Below are 20653 nucleotides of genomic sequence, written 5' to 3' on the forward strand. Positions count from 1 at the left end.
AATATTTCATATTTATTTTAACTTTCGAGGTTTTATCAATTTTCCATAACATTATTTTCAAATAACATTCTTTATGCAAATTATTAACGGATATGATATAATTATTATTAATTACTTAAACAGATCCGCAGCATTTCAATAGTATTATTGTCCCCCTGATCGTTCAGTCACGATTAGCACGGGTTGCGCGGGGGCATATCGACTAGTATTACGCGCGTATTACCGCGGCTTACACGTGTTATTGTACGTACGGGTAATCATACCGCGAAGTTAATTCTTATTATTCAATCTTTTTTACCTTTGTTTGTTATTTACATGATTATAATAAAAATGAGTTAGTTATTGATGTTAAAATTATGCTATAACAGTGTTCCTTTATATGATAAAATATTTTTAATTGTAATAATTTTATGCGATTTTTGAATGATTATAAAAAAAGCGTCAAAAGCAATGTCGAATGTATATGAAAGCCTTATTCTTGTGGAAATTGTCGATGATGTGTGTGTATAAAGTGGGTTATTTTGAACCGTAAATATGACTTGGACAGAAGAATTAGACGAAGCGTCTGTGCTCGCAACAAAGAAGGGTTACTGGCATATTGTTCTCTTCTATTTGCTATGTGGACTTGCCGCTATACCCACTTCTTTCTTAGTCTTCTCTCAGGTACGCTGTAAATCTTTTTTATAATTATAATGAGCCACGCTTGATAACCTGCAGTACGATTTACGCCTGCGTCGGGATCTCGAAAATCACAAGTACAAACGCCAATACCTCAACAAATATCTGTATTGCCTATACAAATTTTTGCTACGAGAGATTGAACCCGCGGTCGCCAGCGCAACAGTCAGTGATGTGATCATATGTACCTACTCGTATTGGCCATATGTTTCTTGTGTTCTTGGCGTTTGTATTTCACAAGCGTATTCTTCTGTATTATTGTGTGTGTTTCTGGATCCCCGATACAAAAAAAAACCTAACTGGGGTCCTTGAGTGTGCAGCATTTATTACTGTTTATATTTATTAATAGCTATGTCTCGTGGTTTTATTTGAATAAATATATACAGGAGGATATTTATACTAAATGTTTCCGTTAATCCAGTTCTATAACAATGGATTCGATAGTTGTACCTAGTATGTAATAGCATCGATAATTCTTAAAATTACCAATACCAATTAAATAGATACACACTTGAACTGACGTTCCTATTTAACTGATGTTTAGTTGTGGATTGTAGATTAAAAATTTTGTTCCAATTTATCACGTAGATGCCTATGTTTGGGTTCCAAAAAACATAAAATGTCATCTAATTTCTTACATACCTTGGAAAACATTTATTGAATTAAAACAGAAATCCCGGAATATAGCACTGTTGAACTGTAAAATTCAATTTAATATTTAAGTCGGGACAAACATTTGCCACAATCTCATATTTAGTGGAGCAAAGGGCTCGCATCTCGGCTTTTCTTCTTCTTTAGATGTTCTTGCTTAGAGGCCTGTGACTATCTGGATTTTTGAAAATGTGTCTAAATAATATCTGTATAACATCCGGGTGTGTGATAAAAATGATTTTTTTTTTGTTTTTATATTTTTATAATTATTTAAGAAATTTTCCTGAAAAATACACAATTCCCTTAAATTTGGAGCAATATAACTTAGTTGTGTGATTGTGTCTTCAATCATGTGTTTGACAAAAAAAAAATATTTGACACCTATATTCACATATATTGTTCAGTAAACTGTTTTCATCGTTTCTAAATGAAAAATTAACATCGATATGTAACTAGTATGTATTTAAATCAATTTTGAATCGTCACTATACAGTAATTTCTGATACGAAGTTACCAGTGTCACGAAATGTAAACCATGAAACCAGTTGACCTGGTTATATATTAAATAATTTCATTAGTATCGACAACGCGCTTGCGATGCCTCTGATGTTGGAGGCGTCTATAAGCTGTGGTAATCGTCAGAGTCAATTTTTTTTTATTAAATCTAAACTCGAAATGTTCAAGGATATAATAAAAGATCAATCTTATTTCTTCAAGTCAAAGAGATGTAGATTTATCTAGTTAGCTAAGATTTGTTACTAGTCCTTCACTTTAAAATTTAGAAAGGCATTTATACGACAGATATATAGCTATAAGTCAAGTAAGTCAAGGTATATTTTTTACTTTTAAAGTTCAATTTTTTATCAGCGGTCATATGAAATAAATGGTTTAAAAAAAGATTCTATTCAAATTAGAAATAATAATTTCCAGTATTCACATAAGAATCTTCAAAAAACAAAAAAACTGCGAATTTTTAAAATAAAATTGAAACATCGTTTTGTTATTCAACTTTTTTTTTACTTTCTATCGTACTATTTATCAAAAGGAAAGATACTCTTAAAGTATTCTTGTCTAGTTTGTTCTAAATTACAAACTAGACAAGAATATATATTAATCAATTAATAAATTAATTACTAGATGGCTGGCCTCAAATGCAGAGGCCAGAAAATTGAGCTTTTGCTCGTGAACGTTATTAATCTCCATTTAAGTATATTATAATAACTGTTTGATTTATTGAGTTGACTGGAATGTTTCTGAGCTATGACCTTGTTTGAAGCACTCGTACTGTAACAGTGCGAAGATAAAGGACAGGTTTAAAAATACCGCAAAATGATTGTAAAATGTAATTGAAGCAAATATGAATTTATTTAGGTCACAATGAGGCAGATATTTCCAAACGAAAAAAGCCCCAAAAATGCTATTTTTTGCATGTTTTACTGTTCTTATTCTTCAAAACTGTGTTGATTTTAATGGAATATTTTGTCATATTATATTCTGTTTCAGACTGTTCCTAACGGTCTCTTATACCGCCATCTCCCTGCGTCATGCTCTTCATTACTGAGGGTCGAGACCCCTTCCACTGACGACTTTCTCTCGAACGATATCAATATCCCGAGCATATACTCTCGCTGTATAGTATTTCTCATAGGACCATTTTTACATAAGCCTAATGTGCCTACGCCATGTCTGCTAAAAATATATATAAGAGCTTTTTTTAGTTAGGTGCTTGAGGCTTCTGATGTTGCAAGCATCAGTAAGCTACGTTCTCTGCTTACCATAAGATGGACCTGTAGCGGCTCTATTTATCTCGCGACATACAAAACCATAGAAAACTGACGCATCCTACATCGCGATATCAAAGTTATCAGAGCGATTGATTATATACAAGAACCCGACAACAATCGTTGGGGCAGTAGCCCACCAGACTCAACACCTGATGTACTTATAACAAATAGAATAATATTATCTTTGCCAAACTTAGGAGCCTTTAGCCTTTCTTTAGGAAACACAATATCTGTCATTTTCCAAATGAATAAAATAATGTTGTAAATATTCAAGTACCATGTGCGCCGTTTCCTTGTATATAAACCGAGAGTCTGGTAATTTACCTAAAAATAACTTGTTTTCGCAATATTTCATCGTTGTTCAGATAAAATAGTAACAACTATAAATATAATGTTAAAGACACACTAAATGTAAACAATACAAGCTTTATCACTTTAACTGCAATGTATGTATTATTGTCTATTTATACTTCATTGTACATTAATTTTTGGGTAATATTTTCAGCAGACATTTGTAACTATAAAATGATTATTATGTAGAAACTTTAGCGACTCGAGACTATTTGTTTTGTACTAAATATGTTTTAAATTTATCTCTTTTTTGGGAGCGAAGACTCTTAGGATACAATGCAGATTTCACAAAAAAATTCAAAGAAGTGTGTGTTGTGGTTGTGTGTTGTGTGAGCTCCTCAATTTTGTAGAAGATCACATATAGCTTTTAAGTAGTGTTGTGTTCCTGTCGTGTAACCAAGACTTCCCGGGGAGGGTCGGTAACACGCCGGCAATGCTTCAGACGCTGCTGGCGTTTACAGTATATGGTATCCGCTTACCACCAGGTGGATTATTAGCTAGTTTGCCACCGTAGTAAAAAATAAGTTTCGACCAAAAGTCCTTCCGTGACCATGGTTGCTGTGCAGTATCCGAAACGTCGGTCATCTAAAAAATTTATTAAGCTGCGATAAAATCCGAAAAAGTTGTTTCATTATAATGATTGAAAGATATGTATTCACAATGGAAGAAGCCTCTGCCCAGCTGTGAGGCGCTTAGGCAAATACAGTACCTGCATCTTCTTTAACAATGTACGAGTAGTAATAGGATTGAAGTAGTAGCCATAGCTCTTAAACTTTTATGTACAACACTTTCAAATAAAATCTCTAATGTCTTGAGAACTATGAGTATTTAATCATTTTAAAATGTTGTGATTTTTTTATTATATAACTAGGTCGGCAAACAGGCGTACGGCTCACCTGATGGTAAGCGATTACCGTAGCTTATAGACGACTGCAACACCAGAAGCATCGCACGCGCGTTGCCGACCCAATCCCCAACCCCCCCAGGAGCTCTGGTCACATTACTCGCCACAGCAACACAACACTGTTTGAAAACAGCATTATTTAGCTGTGATCTTCTGTAAGGTCGAAGTACTACCCCAGTCGGGCTGCTCCATATTTTGAGCAGGAGTTTTCCTGCTGTGCCCTACCTCAGTTGTTGTTAATATGATAAAAATACTGTATTATTCTAGTTCGAATGTATTTAAATTATTTCTTTTAATAATGTATAAACGTATTGGTAACTCAATATATTTCCGGCGCGGTCTCGCTTTCCTGTATACTGGTAACAAACCAATCATAATCGAGTGCGACGACGGGAAGAGGTGTTAGTTTTTTCGTCAAAAGATCGGAATACAATGGACGAGGCTCTATTCGATTACCAGAGCAAGTCTACTCATTAATTATATTTGTAATTATTTAATGGAATCAATAATGAAGTTGGTCATTGCAGTCTTTGATTTCTTCACAGAAAGCTTATTCTTCATTCCTCTACTGAACTGTAAAACAGATTTTTGCCCATCGACAATCTACACTACGCTTCAGCCTGTAACATCCCACCGCTGGGCATAGCCCTCTTTCCCCATGTAGGAGAAGCATCAGAGCTTAATCCACCACGCTGCTCTAATGCGGGTTGGCGGATATATTCTCTACTATGAGTAACGATCGCTATCAGGTGTACATGATAACAACCGGAACCGACGGCTTAACGTGCTTTCCGATTACACCGAAGCGGTTGTCATCATCATCATCATCATCATCATTACAGCCTAAACAGTCCACTGCTGGACATAGGCCTCCACAAGTTTACGCCAAAAATAACGTGAACTCATGTGTTTTGCCCATAGTCACCACGCTGGGCAGGCGGTTTGTTGACCGCAGTACTGGCTTTGTCGCACCGAAGACGCTGCTGCCCGTCTTCGGCCTGTGTATTTCAAAGCCAGCAGTTAGATGATTATCCCGCCAACGGTCGGCTTTTTAAGTTCCAAGGTGGTAGCGGAACTGTGTTATCCCTTAGTCGCCTCTTACAACACCCACGGGAAGAGAGGGGGTGGCTATATTCTTTAGTACCGTAGCCACACAGTACCGTAGCCACACAGTTCGGTTGTCAGTACAGTTAAATTAATAATCCATTATTACTTGTAGAGTTTATTTAGTTCTATTTTCCTAGGCTTATTTTCATTGCCATAAAAAAATAAACAAAGAAAAAACACTTTTCTCTACTTAAAATAATATGGTTATTATAATTTTTATTAAATTTGTCTTTATAATTTTTTCGTATAAAAGTGTATCAAGCAAAGATGTCTTTGGCTCTTGGCAGGCAAAGAGAGATCTTTTAGCCTACTAATAAAAAAAAATTAACATTGCAAATCTTTTGTTACATAGTATAAAAATATTATTTATAGTCTATGTCTTGTCAACTGTCCTGCGTCCCTCTCCCACTTAACTGTCAGATTTGTTATAATAAATGTCGCGTCCACAATACAATAAAAAGTATCCGAAGTCATCAGCTGTTTTATTTATAATAAGAAACACCACATCTTTAATGTCTTATTTTCTCACCTACTTTTCTAATATCGACTCTCAAACGTATTTTCCAGGGTATTATGTGTGATCCATTACTATTCATGTATTTTATTATGAGAACATTCGTTGTTATTCAAATTAAGTTACATTCTTAACACACGAGAGCATGAACGAAATTATAAAGAATAATTGGTTTTAAACGCAAATATGCATAAATGACAAAGTTAATTGCCTCGTGTTTGTAAATGAAGATGTATGCAACAATATATTTTAAACTAACTGTAACTACATGACTTCGTTCAAAATTGTTATTCCTTGCATTATAGAGTAAGTACAGCTTAAGATGAGCTGTACGTTCTAAGATTTCTGTAGATAGTGGGTATCAGGTTATATTAGAATCCAATACTTAGTATATTTATAAAATAAATAAATTTCTAAAATAAAAGTAGCGTAAGATACTCTTATTACATCAGCTATCTACTAGGGAAAATCCCATCAAAATCGGTCCAGCCGTTTCAGAGATTAGTCGGAAAAATAGACAGACAGACAAAAATTGTAAAAAATAGTATTTCGGTATATGTACCGTGCATACATCCATATTATGCCTTTCGTAAAAGCTGGTATTTTAATATTACAAACAGACAGTCCAATTTTATTTATTTTTATAAATTCATTCCGTATTTTTAGCGCTATATGCAGGCAAAAGATACATAAAACAGACAGATACACAAATATAAACAAAAAAGAAACTTGGATTCTTGCCAGTTTCCCCATTTTCATAATTTTAATTATGTTTCATGTGGCATTATTTAATGTTTTAAATTCACATAACAAATAAATATATCATGTTAGTTGTACCAACTGTTGGTTTACCAAATTCCAGTTCGGAATTCAGATGCGTAATTACATATTAATTCAATTTTAAGAACGCAATACGCTTTTTACTAGATCAAAAAACTTGTCTTGGTAATGTTTACCGAATAGCAAAAAGCCATAATACAAAAACAATAATTCATTAAAAAAACTGACATTTGACTTCGGCTAGTTCCTTTAGCTAGATTTTTTTATACAACTGAGTTTGAAACCACAACAGCAACCAACCCAGGAACAGAAAGTAGGTTTTTTTTTTTTTTTTTTTTTTTATGTTTACTGACAATTGTGTTAGCAGGCTAGCTCTTGTTGTAAAGAAAGAATGGAAACCTGCCACGTTCTTTACTTGTATCCTGCATTGAGATATTTAATGATATTGGTTATTTTTTTTTTCATAGAAAGGAAAAGAAGTAAAAAATTGGAAATGAAAAATTACAATTTCTATAAATCTTAATTATCTCACTGCTTTCGAAAGCCTTCATTTAAACATTAAAAATGTAAAGTAAATGTAACAGAAGATATTTCTTGATCCTTGCAGGTCTTCATCAATGCTACACCTAAGCACTGGTGCGCACCACCTCCAGCACTGAAAGGGTTGGACCTCCCAACTGACCTATTGCGGAACCTGACAGTACCAGGAGATAAAAGTAATGAAGCTTGTAACAGCTACTCACTCAATATGGAAGAATTATATACGGCACTCGATGACTATGTGATAGAAAGGTTTGTATACAATATATATATATATATATATATTTTTTTTTTCTTTTTTTATATCACTAGTTCGGCAAACAAGCGTACGGCTCACCTGATGGTAAGCGATTACCGTAGCTTATAGACGCCTGCAACACCAGAAGCATCGCAAGCGCGTTGCCGACCCAATTCCCAATCCCCCCACCAGGAGCTCTGGTCACATTACTCACCAACAGGAACACAATACTGCTTGAAAGCAGTATTATTTAGCTGTGATCTTCAGTAAGGTCGAGGTACTACCCCAGTCGGGCTGCTCCATATTTTGAGCAAGAAATTCCTGCTGTGCCCTACCTCAATTAATATTCTAAAATAATATACTATTTGACAAAGAAAAGAAAAAGTAAAAAAAAAAACTAACTGTATAAATTTTTTAGCACCAAATGTTAGACAAGTTGATGCAGCCAGATCTCAATAGTTGCAAACTAAATTTTGATAACCCAACCGTTTTTCTTGGAATCGCCATTGATTCTAACCAGCGAGGATCCTGTATTTGTCGATTGACCGATAGACTGAGTTCTGCAACTTACGCGGTCAAAAGAATATGGTTATTAACAGATGAACATACAGCTAGATTAGTGTAATTCAGCTACTTCAATAGTATAATGTCCTATGGCATTTTTCATTTGGGCAATACGGCTGATATTAACGCTGTCTTTATTCTGGAGAAAAGGGCTATAATAGATGCCGTTATATTTATGAAATGGGTTGTAAAGAATCTCCGAGAGAGAATTTCGAAGAATCCACATTGACAAATTGAAGTATCTGTTTGTAATATTAAAATAATCGCTTTTTAATAAATTCATATGTATTGCATACACGGTACATATAGCAAAAAAACATTTTTTATAATTTTTGTTTGTCTGTCTGTCTTTTGTTCCGGCTAATCTCTGAAACGAGTGGATCGATTTTGACGGAACTTTCACTGGCTGATAGCTGATGTAATGAGGAGTAACTTAGGCTTCTTTTTTATAACTGCGAACTAAACAATAACCCTTTTGTTAAATTCCACGCGGACGAAGTCGCGGGCACAGCTAGTTATACATAAACGTAAAAATAGGTATTTGTTCGTTAACCGTAGTGATCCACATGCCTTAAATAATGTATTTATTTTCCGAACATGATAAATATTTGCATAGACCATTTAGAAGTTTCTCGAAGTCTAGGGCTTTATGTTGTGTCTGTTTTTGAAAACCTAACAAAGGGTTTCGTGTTAATAGAAGTCAGAAGTATAAATAGTTAGTAGACGCAGAAGTCATAGTAGTGTTTATGGTGTTTGAGATAAATGGGTCATCTCGCTCAACTGAGAGAGTTACAGAAAGCCAAACTTAACCGAAATTCTGATAAAATCTACATCGAATGTACCCAATATGTTTACAAGTACCAAAACCTTGTCAGGGATAGAATTAGAAATAGAAAGCGTTGTTTGTTTATTCAGAACATCAAGTGCGGTCAGAAAATTGTTTTCGATCATGTTAATATGTGGATGTTTGCCAAATATTTCACAATAACCTAATTTATGTTTTGATTTCTAATCCAACTGTCAAATATTTCAAGATTGTTTGATGTAAGCGAAATACAATCTGTAATATCGTTGTTGATATTAGCGTTAATGTTTTTGATTTCTTGGATAAATTATAGAAGATGTAAACATTTTTAATGTATTTTTCTTTTATTATCTTGTGTTCTTTGTATGTCAATATTCGTTTTCACTATTAGCTATTATATTTGGAAAATTATTGTTTAACTTTTAAAAACTGTTTTCGCAAATAGAATGACACCGTCAGTCCTCTTTCTTATCATTAAGTGTTTTTTTTTTCTACAATCTGTTCTTAACTCTTGAGTGGTTAGTTAAATTTTAGTTTAGGACATACTTTTATTTATAAGAGAATTGAGTGAGAAGTTTATATTTTTTTATTATTAAGCTATTGCATAGCTTCTATCGCGGGCCTTGAGCGCGGGGACCGAATCCAGAAATTCCGTAACGAAAAAAACCTCACGCTCCCCACTCCGACGGGCACGGAGGTGTGGCTTGAAGGCCGTGCATCGTCTAACGTCGTTTCAGTTCGGCAGTCTTCGACACGGCGTTGTGTGCGTGCGTTAAGTCGCAAACTTATGTTTCTTATTTCAGTTATCATAAACCTATAGTTTCAATGATAAATATTCCTGAATAACCAACAGCTACTGTAAGATAATAAAACCCACATGTATTGTAAAATAATAAAAATATTTTAAACAATATTAACTTTTTATTTATTTAATAAAAGAAAAAAATTTGTTTTCTTATCGGTCACCACGCTCAAAAAGTGTAACTTGAATTAATATCAAAGAAAAAGAAATACTGCATAAATAAAATAAATAAATAATTATAATTGCATAAGTTGATACAAAATGCTATGCAATAGCTTTACCGCGGCAGTCCCCGAGTGCCACACGTCTTTTTTTATTTTCAATACCTATATAGTACGTACTGTGAGGGTAGGTTAGTAATAAAATTTTAATAATGGGTGAATCTATACATATAATAAAATGCTAGGAAAGTCAAAACTGTACATTGAATATTATTTTAAAAGAATACTTGGGCTTGTGATCTGCAATCGATACGGAAGCCAAAAATATAGTTTTTAGAATTCTGTCTGTTCGTTTGTTTGTCTGTATGTATGTATGTCCGGGATAAATTCAAAAAGTACTGCATGGATTTACTTCAAATTTGGTACGAATATTATTAAGAAGTCGGGTCAACATATAGGCTACATATTATCACGCTATCACCCACGGGGAACGTGCAGTGAAACTTTATTTCTTCAACGCATTCTGTAACAACGCGTAATCTAACGACGCATATTTGAATGTTGTTGTTATTATGTTAATGCTATAAGCTAGCTTCACATTATAAATAAAGACATTCTGTAGTATATTTAGTATCAGCATTGCACCCTTGCGAAGCCGCGGCGGGTCGCTAGTGTATTAATAAAGATTAGACCATTACATGGCGCAGTCGGTAAAGCAAGTTCTTGCAGTTATTTATTTAAAATTCAAGTATGGAGTGTTTATTGTCACCGTCACCATTATTTTGGACACCGGCCAACGATCATTTCGAACTTAACACGTGATTGTTTGATTTAGTTATTATTATGATTGTAATACATTATAAGCCGCGTTGGCGCAGCGGTCACAGCTATGGGTTGTACCTGTTGCACTGGCGGTTGCGGGTTCGATCCCCGCACATGACAAACATTTGTATTGGCCATACAGTTGTTTGCCGTGGTCTGGGTGTTTGTGCAGTCCTTGTGGGTCTCCCCACCGTGCCTCAGAGAGCACGTTAAGCTGTCGGTCCCGGTTGTTATGATTAACACCTGATAGCGATCGTTACTCATAGTAGGGAATATATCCATCAACCTGCATAATAGCAGCGTGGTGGATTAAGCTCTGATCCTTTTCCTACATGGGAAAAGAGGCCTATGCCCAGTAGTGGGATATTACAGGCACTATTTGTTTTTGTGTTACCCACACATTAAGGAATTCCAAATATTTTTTTAATATCATATCAAAAATCGACCGTTCCAGCGGGCATCGAACCTACATCTCCGACTGACCGTGTCGGAGTTTGATCGAAATCTTTGATATGACGAATTTATATTCGGTTGTAAGCGCGGTCGCTTTTTGATATGATATTAAAAAAAAATTCAGTATAAACATAGAGCTTAAATATTTTTTTTTGTATACGACGGTTTGAGCCACGAGTTTCAGCTAGTAATGTGCTTACAATTTGTCTGACATATCAAAATCTCGTTTTTAAAATCTTTCTCTTGTCCTTTCTTTCTCAAAAACTTCTTCTCTTCAAAATCTTTTTTTTGTCTTATGTATTCAAATATATTTATAAGAAAAACTTTGTTTACAGATCTAAGATCATCAGAGTAGGAGATATAGTTACTACGTTGAAGACTAAGGAGTTTGTCCCTGCTTTTGGATTGAAAGAGAGAAAAGAACAGGTTATATATTACATATTAATCTTATATACCAGTACGAGCTGACTCTGCAAACGATGTTTTGTTATATATTTTATTAACCTTCTCAATCCCCCCCCCTACCGTTGGCCGATTCTCAGACGTACCCGATATGCACACAAAATTTCATAATATTTTATTAACCCTCTTAACCCCCCCCCCCCCTATAACTTAGAGGTATAAAAAATATATCTTGTTCGATTCTCAGACCTACCCGATATGCACACAAAATTTCATGAGAATCGGTCAAGCCGTTTCGGAGGATTTTAACTGCAAACACCGCGACACGAGAATTTTATATATTCGTCAAAATCTAAATGGCTATTTTGTACTACGATTATTATATATATTGAAAGAAATATCTTTGTTTCAGTTACGTCGCGTCCAGGAAGCTATTTTGACGACTCGCGGAGAGCCTACAACATGTCCACATGGTTGGCAGTTCAGCACCGAACATTACAAAACCACTTTAGTTACAGAAGTTAGTTTCTTTTCTCCTTAACTTTGTTTAAATATAGATTCGTGATACGTAACACTAATTGTTTTCATGCGATAATAACGATTGTGAAAAATATATTTAATTGATTCATCATTACAGCCTATACAGTCCACTGCTGGACATAGGCCTCCACAAGTTTACGCCAAAAATAACGTGAACTCATGTGTTTTGCCCATAGTCATCACGTTGGGCAGGCGGGTTGGTGACCGCAGGACTGGCTTTGTCGCACCGAAGACGCTGCTGCCCGTCTTCGGCCTGTGTATTTCAAAGCCAGCAGTTGGATGGTTATCCCGCCACCGGTCGGCTTTTTAAGTTCCAAGGTGGTAGCGGAACTGTGTTATCCCTTAGTCGCCTCTTACGACACCCACGGGAAGAGAGGGGGTGGCTATATTCTTTAGTACCGTAGCCACACAGTACTTGATTTAATTGATTGATTTTTATAAATCAAAAAACGAATATGCTATAGACCACACGACTGAAGTAAAACTTCTTAAGCAATAGGCCTGCATTGTGTCTTAGATATGCGAAACGTAACTGGCTATGAGAGAAAGAGAGAAAGAAAATGTGTGTTAGCACCTCTCTCTCTCTTGCTCCCCACTTCCCCGCTTACTCCCCAAGGCAAGCGTGCGTAAAGACGTTTTTAATAAATTAATTAATTAACAAACGCTTTTACACTCAACGGCCCCCAGTAGAATTTTCTCCTGTGTTGGGGGTCTGGAAACACATAATACACAAGCGCCCAGACCACGACAAACATCTATATGGCCGATACAAATGTCTGTCGTGAGCGGGAATAGGACCCCCGACCGCCAGTGCAGACCGCTACGCCAACGCGTCGTCAAACTCGTCGTTTTACTTCAGTAATAAGCGTATCATTCACAACGAAACTCCTAGTTAGACAGAAATTCTATGTCGTCATCTAAGACCATAAATAACATAAATATAAATATTCAAACAATGATTAATTACGAATTGTGATCATTACAACCGCCTGCTATTCGAGTAACTGCAGTATTTTTAAAGCTCTTACATGTTGTATTTATATCATTTTTTTGTTTCAGTTTTCATTAGTCTGCGATAAAGATTGGCTTCCAAGAACGAGTAACACACTTTTCTGGGTGGGCTCAATATTTGGCAATTTGTTCTTCGGGTGGTTCTCTGACAGGTGAGCCAAGATATTTTGAAGCTGCTTCTTTTTTTAAATAATTAGGAAACTCTAGTGGCGAGAGGAACAACGTGTTGAGTTCCTCATCCACCACTAGAAAAGGGAGGATCCTCGATCCTAGGAGGGTCTATAAGCTACGGTAATCGCTTACCATCAGGTGAGCCGTACACTTGTTTGCCGACCTAGTTATATATAATGTCGTAATTTACGTTATGGTACCGTTTTCAGATACGGGCGTCGTCCAACCATCCTCCTCATGATCCTGCTGGAAGTACCTTTAGCAATCGCTGCGTCATTCCCAGGAAACTATTGGACATACATTGCCTTGAGAGTTTCTGGAGGACTTTTCTTCCCAGCACTTTACCAATTGCCTTTTATCCTGGCTTTGGAGTTGATGCCACCGTCCAGGAGAACATATACTGGTATATACGTCTTAAGCGCCAGAATGTTGTGGATTTTAAATTTAGAATTAAATGCTAAATATTTAGATAACTATCGAAGAAAAAATCGTGATATGTCTATATAATCTAAATTATAATACATACACTAATCCATAGCAAACTCGCGCGTATTTATTTCCGATTTGTAGCCTTTAACAGTCATTTTGTTATCAATGTTAAATTTTGGTATTCGATAGCATGCTGAAAAAAACCGGCCAAGTGCGAGATTCGAGCACCGAGGGTTCAGTACAAACAAAACTATTAAAAATATTTTCATTACATGATGTAACTAAAAATGTATGCTTTTCGCAATTTAGCCATCATCTTTGCCATAAAATGATGCTTTATACCAAATTTCAAGATTATGAGTTCACGGGAAGTACCCTGTAGGTTTTGATTCTCTTGCGAGTGTCAAAAATTTGCAGCATACACGGCTGTATCTTTTTACTGCGTTGGCTGAGAAGTTTGCTTTTTTTCACAGCTTCAAGGGAAAGTAGATCTGAGTATTAGATATGAATTTTAGCTTGATTGAAAAGGGTCTTGACAGACAGATGGTCAACAATGTGATCCTATAAGGGTTCCGTTTTTTCCTTTTGAGGTACGGAACCCTAAAAATAACAGACAGGAGATTTGATAAAAATCGGCAAATTTAAAACCAAGCGAAACAATAGTATAAATCACATAGTGTATAGATGTAGTTTCTTAATATTCATTATAATAAATAAGTCAATAAGTGTTAATATGCGCCGTCTAATTGGAAGTAAGATTTTGTATAATAATTAATGATGTGACATAAAAAAATCGTATACTAGCATGTTTTGACTATACTTAAATTTAAATGTTTACAGGTATCGTGGTAGGAATGTTGTTCGCAAGTGGAATGTGCTTGTTGGCACTTCTGGCATATCTATTGCGAGACTGGTTCTATCTCTCATTGGCAACCAGTCTTCCGTTCATTTTATTATTCGGGTAAATACATATATACCTGGTAGATTACACACTCCATTATAGATTAAGTAATTTTTTTTTTTTTTTTTAAATATAGAATAGCGCTTGACTGACTTGATTTGATAGTTAGAGTGTATTATAAAAATATTGTGGTTTTATTTGAAATTATTTTAATATGTCTGGAGAATAATAACTGAAAAAGTAACTAGTCTTAATTAATAGATATAAAAAATGATAGCGTAATACTCAAGCCCATATTAAAATTAAGTATTTTTTCAGTTATTACTGGTTAATTCCCGAATCTCCAAGATGGTTAGTTGGCAGAGGCCGTGTCGCTGATGCAGAGAAAGTTCTAAGAAACCTGGCTAAGAGAAATGGTATAACATTACCACATGGATTTTTAATAGAATTACACGTCAGTATTATTTACTGTAAATATGATTTAACTTAAGATAATGCGCAACAAACAAAATAATGCAAATATGTTCATTTTCAGAAAAAAATCAAAGCAGATGAAGATACTGATATATCTATCGTTCCTAATGGTCAAATACTAGAGAGAGAAAGAGAAAGCTATATGGATAGGCGAATAAGCAATATGCTTCCATACAAACCTGATTTTAGGAAAATTAACGAAACAAATAATGAAAGCAAAGAAAGCTTAGAAAAGACAGTGACAATAAGTATTGACGCATCCCAGAATTATAAAAGAGACTCAGAAGATCATAATGACGAAATGTCAAATTCAGAAGAATTCTCCACTTTAGAACCACAGCAAAAACCATTACCAGTAGATTATACATCATCAATAAATACATTTAGAAGAAAATCTATTCAAATAGTAAATAAGATACTTTTGAAAGAAGAAGAAGATATTGTTGAAAAGAAGAGAATGGACGATCAGAACTCAGAAGGAGATTGTAAAGCATCTCCTTTAGATGTATTCAGATATCCTAATATTAGGAAAAAGTTTTTAATACTTACATTTAATTGGATAGCATTAGGTGTAGTTTATAATAGTTTAAGTTACAACACACCAAATTTAGGTGTCGATGATTATTTAGCTTTTTTTATTGGTGAGTAATTGGCCTTATTTAAAAAAATGCTAACTCAAATTTCATTTATGCATATAATTTGACTGCTACATAATGATTTTCATAAAACCACTTGATATGGAAATGTCTCCGCTCCTCCTTTTGTAAATTTAATCGTCCTTTACTTATGAAGTGCTGTGTGGCTACGGCACTAAAGAATTTAGCCACCCCCTCTCTTCCCGTGGGTGTCGTAAGAGGCGACTAAGGGATAACAAGGTTCCACAACAATCTTGGAACTTAAGAAGCCGACCGGTGGCGGGATAACCATCCAACTGCTGGCTTTGAAATACACAGGCCGAAGACGGGCAGCAGCGTCTTCGGTGCGACAAAGCCAGTACTGCGGTCACCAACCCGCCTGCCCAGCGTGGTGACTATGGGCAAAACACATGAGTTCACGTTATTTTTGGCGTAAACTTGTGGAGGCCTATGTCCAGCAGTGGACTGTATAGGCTGTAATGATTACTTATGAACAAGGCAAAAAAGGTTTTGTAAATTTATTTTCAGGTGGTGCAGTAGAAATACCATCATATTTTATTGCCTTGCAATGCATGGAAAGGTACGGACGGCGTTGGGTTTTGTGCGTCTTCATGAGTGTTGGTGGCGTCGCTTGTCTTAGCTGTGCTCTAGTTCCTGAAGGTAAGCATCATTGCAGAGATATACACGGCTGTTTTAATATAAACTGAAATAGCATCGAAGGGTTCAATGACTCACGACAAATATTTGTAAAGGCTATACACATGTTTTTGCTTTAAATGTGCCAAATAAGTGTGCGATTCCACCTGATGGTAAGAAAATACCGTAACCTATGAACGTCTACAATATCAGTAGCATTGCCCCCCAACCTACTCCCGAACCTCCCCAAAATCCTGGGCTACCTTGAATAACACGGGATTGGACACACGACACTTGGTTTAAATGCTTCTCCAGTTGGGCTTTTCTAAATTATGCTGTATATGCCTATCTCAAAATGTTGTTTTTGTTCGGACTTATGCGTTGTGTGTGTTACCGAACTTACGACACAGAAATTACGCCCCACTGGGACAATGTAGAATGCAATCATTATGGAATGCAAAAACTTTTTTGTTTATTGAGGTTTACTTATAAAGAAAAAACAGGATATGGTTTGTGTTACACAAAAAATGGGGAATGTAATCATATGAAACAGCGCTCATGATCTGTTCTGAGAGTGGGCCCGTATTACCGGGCAACGTCTCTTGTGAGAAAGTAATAACAGTATTTTAAGATATCACACCAATCACTCTTAAGGAGTCAACTTTATTCATTTGTCGAAGCTTACACACACACACACACACACACACACACACACACTTTCCTTTTTATTATCTACTTAATTACTTACATTTTTGACGTGCCAATGACTAATAAATCGATAAACGCCGGCTACATGCACGATGCAAATGATGACTCATTATCCCTTTACGCCAATTGTGCCGTTACGATCATTGTACGCCTGTATGCACCTACTTCTCTTCCACTCGATTGGCCTATGTGTCCGAGGAGATGTTTTGTTATGACGTTGTCACGTTAAGCTATCGTCCGTAAACCAACTTTACAGAAAATATTTTTTAGCCTGGCCCTGGATAACGGTGTCTCTAGCGATGTTGGGCAGGCTGTGTGCGGCGGCTTCCTTCTCAGTCTTCTACGTGCAAATCGGGGAGTTGCTGCCAACAGTCGTGCGGGCTCAAGCCATGGGCGCATCTTCCGTCATCGCCGGCGTTGGGTTATTGACCTGCCCATACATTGTGTCTTTGGTGAGTGCTAATAATGATAAGACCTTTAAGATGCTTTTAGTTAAGGGAATAAAAAGTGTCCTAAAATAAAACCCGTTTTTATAGGATTAATTATATTATATATGCCATAGACGTCTAACACACTCCCAGAAACCTTTTTTGTTTAAATTTTGGGACGAATTTCCAAGGTTTGAAAACCCTAACATAATTACTGATGTTATGATTAAATAAAAATGAACAGGCATTTTTCGCAAGCGTACTGTAATGCAAGCCAAGATTCAATATTTGTCATTGCTTCAAATACAAAAATTGGTTGTGTAGAATCTATAGTTTCAGGATAAGATACAAAAAGTTGCTTGAACCCATCTGAACATATAATTTCGTTTCACTTATAATTTAATACTATTCATGAGAAAGTTCAGTTATTAATTTAGTCCATAATTATTTCGATCATTAAATTTACAATTTTCAAATTTCGATAAATAATGGAAATGTAGATCAGTCCAAGTTTGAAAGATAAGTATTATGTAAATATGATATGGCGCTATCAGCTGAGAACGCCTCAAAAACAGACAAATGTCGATGAAACGTTAAATACGATATCTAATACCAGTAGTATATACTCGTGAAATGATATCTTCAAGTGCAACATGACATGTTTTATAATTGTGATCATCAGCGAGGATATTATTTACTTTATCGATTACTTATACTAGATTATATTTGGCCAAATACTTAAGATGTTCTGATGAAATAAAATCTAACTATGCCCTATTTGACATTAATTAGTTATAGCTATTAAATGCTTCAGCCTGTAATATTCCACTGCTGGGTAGAGGTCTATAATTTTTTCCCCATGTAGAAGAAGATCAGAGCTTAATCCACCACACTAGTCCAATGCGGGTTGGCGGGTATAATCCTACTATTAGTAACGATCGCTATCAGGTGTACATGATAATCAATTGGGACCGACGGCTGAACGTGCTCTTCGAGGCACGGTGGAGATACCCACAAGGACTGCACAAACACCCATACCACGGCAAACATCTATATGTCCAATAGATGTGTTTGTCATGTACGGGGATCGAACCCACAACTGCCACAAAACAGTGCTGTGACCATTGCGCCAACGGCCACATCACTGGTTTGTTATAGCTATTAGCTATCAGATAGTGTATAATTGAGGTAGGTCAAATCAAACTGGACCAGCCTGACTGGAGATGTACCTCGACCTTACAGAAGATCACAGGTAAATAATACTTCTTCACAGCTCTTTGTGAGCCTAGGGTTGGTGTTAGAGTCACCCTTGCGATGCTCCTTGTAGGCCATAAGCTTGTTTGGCGTCCTATTCATAAAAAATTAATAATAGTATGTTAAAAATAATGCTAATAGAACTGTTATGTTCTTGACAAAATAAAGTTAATTAAACCTAAGATAAATAATAAATGTCTGTACAATATTTTCCAGGCGTCCTACTCCAGATCTCTTCCACTCATCATCATGGGTGTTTTGAGTGTAGTTGCGGGGATAACATCACTTTTTCTGCCGGAAACCTTAAACCAACTGCTACCTCAGACTCTGGAAGATGGAGAGTCGTTTGGAAGAGACTTCAAAATGTTGAGTTGCGTTAATACGTGATGATGGACATTTAAAATGTTAAAATAGTGTCTTAGTGTTTATGTCTGTGTTTCATATGTATGTATATTTTAAAATTACATTAATTCAGTCTTCTATTTCCATATAAGAGTAGGAACAGGAAACTCAGCTTACCATAATATACATTAAGATAAAAGCGAATTAATATAGATGTCACCATTTTATAAAACGACCAAATCATCTATATTAATATCTTATATGTTGTATGAACTGCCGGTCCGATTTGAAAAAAAGGTTTTAGTGCTAGATAGCCCATTTATTTATGAAGCCTATTGACTATATATCATCACGCTAAGACCAATAGGAGTGGAGCACCAATATGTTTCAAAATCGGGTTTATTTTCCTTTTGAGAGCTTCCGCTGCGTGCGTCAACGAAGTCGCGGTTACAAGCTAGTAACTAAGCTAGCTAGTAACTAATACATAATCAGTATCAATTTTTTTTTGCTAAAAGAATTGTGATAGAAATAAATTGATTGTACATTATATCCTTCTATTGTATAAAATAAGTAAAAATAAATAACCAATATATAAATTGCATTTATATGTTTAGATATAGCAGACACTTATTAGTTGTTAATCTGACTAGTTCTTTAATTAGAATGTAGTTTTAGACGTATTTTATTAAGTATGTCTCGAGTGAGTGATAATTATTGTGAGTGAATTAGATTAGTGTGTATTTGAGTGTGTACAGTCTAGTCTGAGTTTTTGTTTGTATGTTTATGAGTAAGTTTTCGTGTTTATATGTATGTGTCATTAAAAGTCAAATTAATAATTTATTTAGTAATATAATTTGTAGTTTTTATTAGTTTAAGTAGGACGAATTTAAAATTGGCATACCTACTTTTTATTATGATACTTAAGTTAGAGTATAGAACATATATTTTGAATTTAATGTAATATTAAAAAAAAAAACTAATTATAAGTTAACATACCTTTACTATTTCAAAATACGTAAATAACTGTTTTTTTTATATAAGTAGGTCGGCAGACAATCGTACGGTTCACCTGATATTAGGTCATATGGTAAGTGATTATCGTAGCTTATAGACAACTGCAACACCAGAAGCATCGCAAGCGCGTTGCCGACCCAATCCCCAATCCTCCCAGGAGCTCTGGTCACCTTACTTAGCAACAGGAACACCGCATTACTTGTAAACTGTTATTTAGCTGTGATGTACCACGACCTTCCGAAGATCACGGCTAAATAATACTGCTTACAAGGAGTGTTGTGTTCCTGTTATTGAGTAAGGTGACCAGGGCTCCTGGGGGAGATTGAGGGTAGGGTCAGCGACGCGCTTGCGATGTTTTTGGTGTTGCAGGTGTCTATAAGCTACGGTAATCGCTTAACATCAGGGGAGCCGTACGCTTGTTTTGCCGACCTAGTTGTATTTAAAAAAAATATTTAATATACTAAATATTTGTTTAAACCACAATTTATATTTATAATATAATATTAATGTCAGTATTATTCATTAGTATTCTATATTTGTATTTTATGTAAAGC

General features: G+C 35.4%; 1 protein-coding gene across 1 annotated transcript; it reads left to right on the plus strand.

The window, feature by feature from the left end:
* The first annotated feature begins 152 nt into the window (after positions 1-152).
* Positions 153-19348, plus strand: LOC123665560 (beta-alanine transporter-like). Its single transcript, XM_045599847.1, has 12 exons — positions 153-663; positions 7377-7561; positions 11490-11580; positions 11969-12076; positions 13156-13259; positions 13488-13681; positions 14548-14668; positions 14927-15062; positions 15144-15723; positions 16246-16377; positions 17332-17513; positions 18960-19348. The coding sequence occupies exons 1-12, from the start codon at positions 535-537 to the stop codon at positions 19128-19130; spliced, it is 2133 nt and encodes a 710-aa protein (XP_045455803.1). The 5' UTR covers positions 153-534; the 3' UTR covers positions 19131-19348.
* The last annotated feature ends 1305 nt before the right edge of the window (positions 19349-20653 follow it).

Source organism: Melitaea cinxia, chromosome 24, assembly GCF_905220565.1.
Source record: "Melitaea cinxia chromosome 24, ilMelCinx1.1, whole genome shotgun sequence".
Classification (NCBI taxonomy): Eukaryota; Metazoa; Arthropoda; class Insecta; order Lepidoptera; family Nymphalidae; genus Melitaea; species Melitaea cinxia.

Excerpts from the sequence above, each read along its gene's own strand:
- LOC123665560 (XM_045599847.1), top strand. The coding sequence starts at position 535 with ATGACTTGGACAGAAGAATTAGACGAAGCGTCTGTGCTCGCAACAAAG. Across the intron at positions 12,077-13,155 it reads AAACCACTTTAGTTACAGAA|TTTTCATTAGTCTGCGATAA; the intron begins GTTAGTTTCTTT and ends TTTTTGTTTCAG. Across the intron at positions 13,260-13,487 it reads TTCGGGTGGTTCTCTGACAG|ATACGGGCGTCGTCCAACCA; the intron begins GTGAGCCAAGAT and ends TACCGTTTTCAG.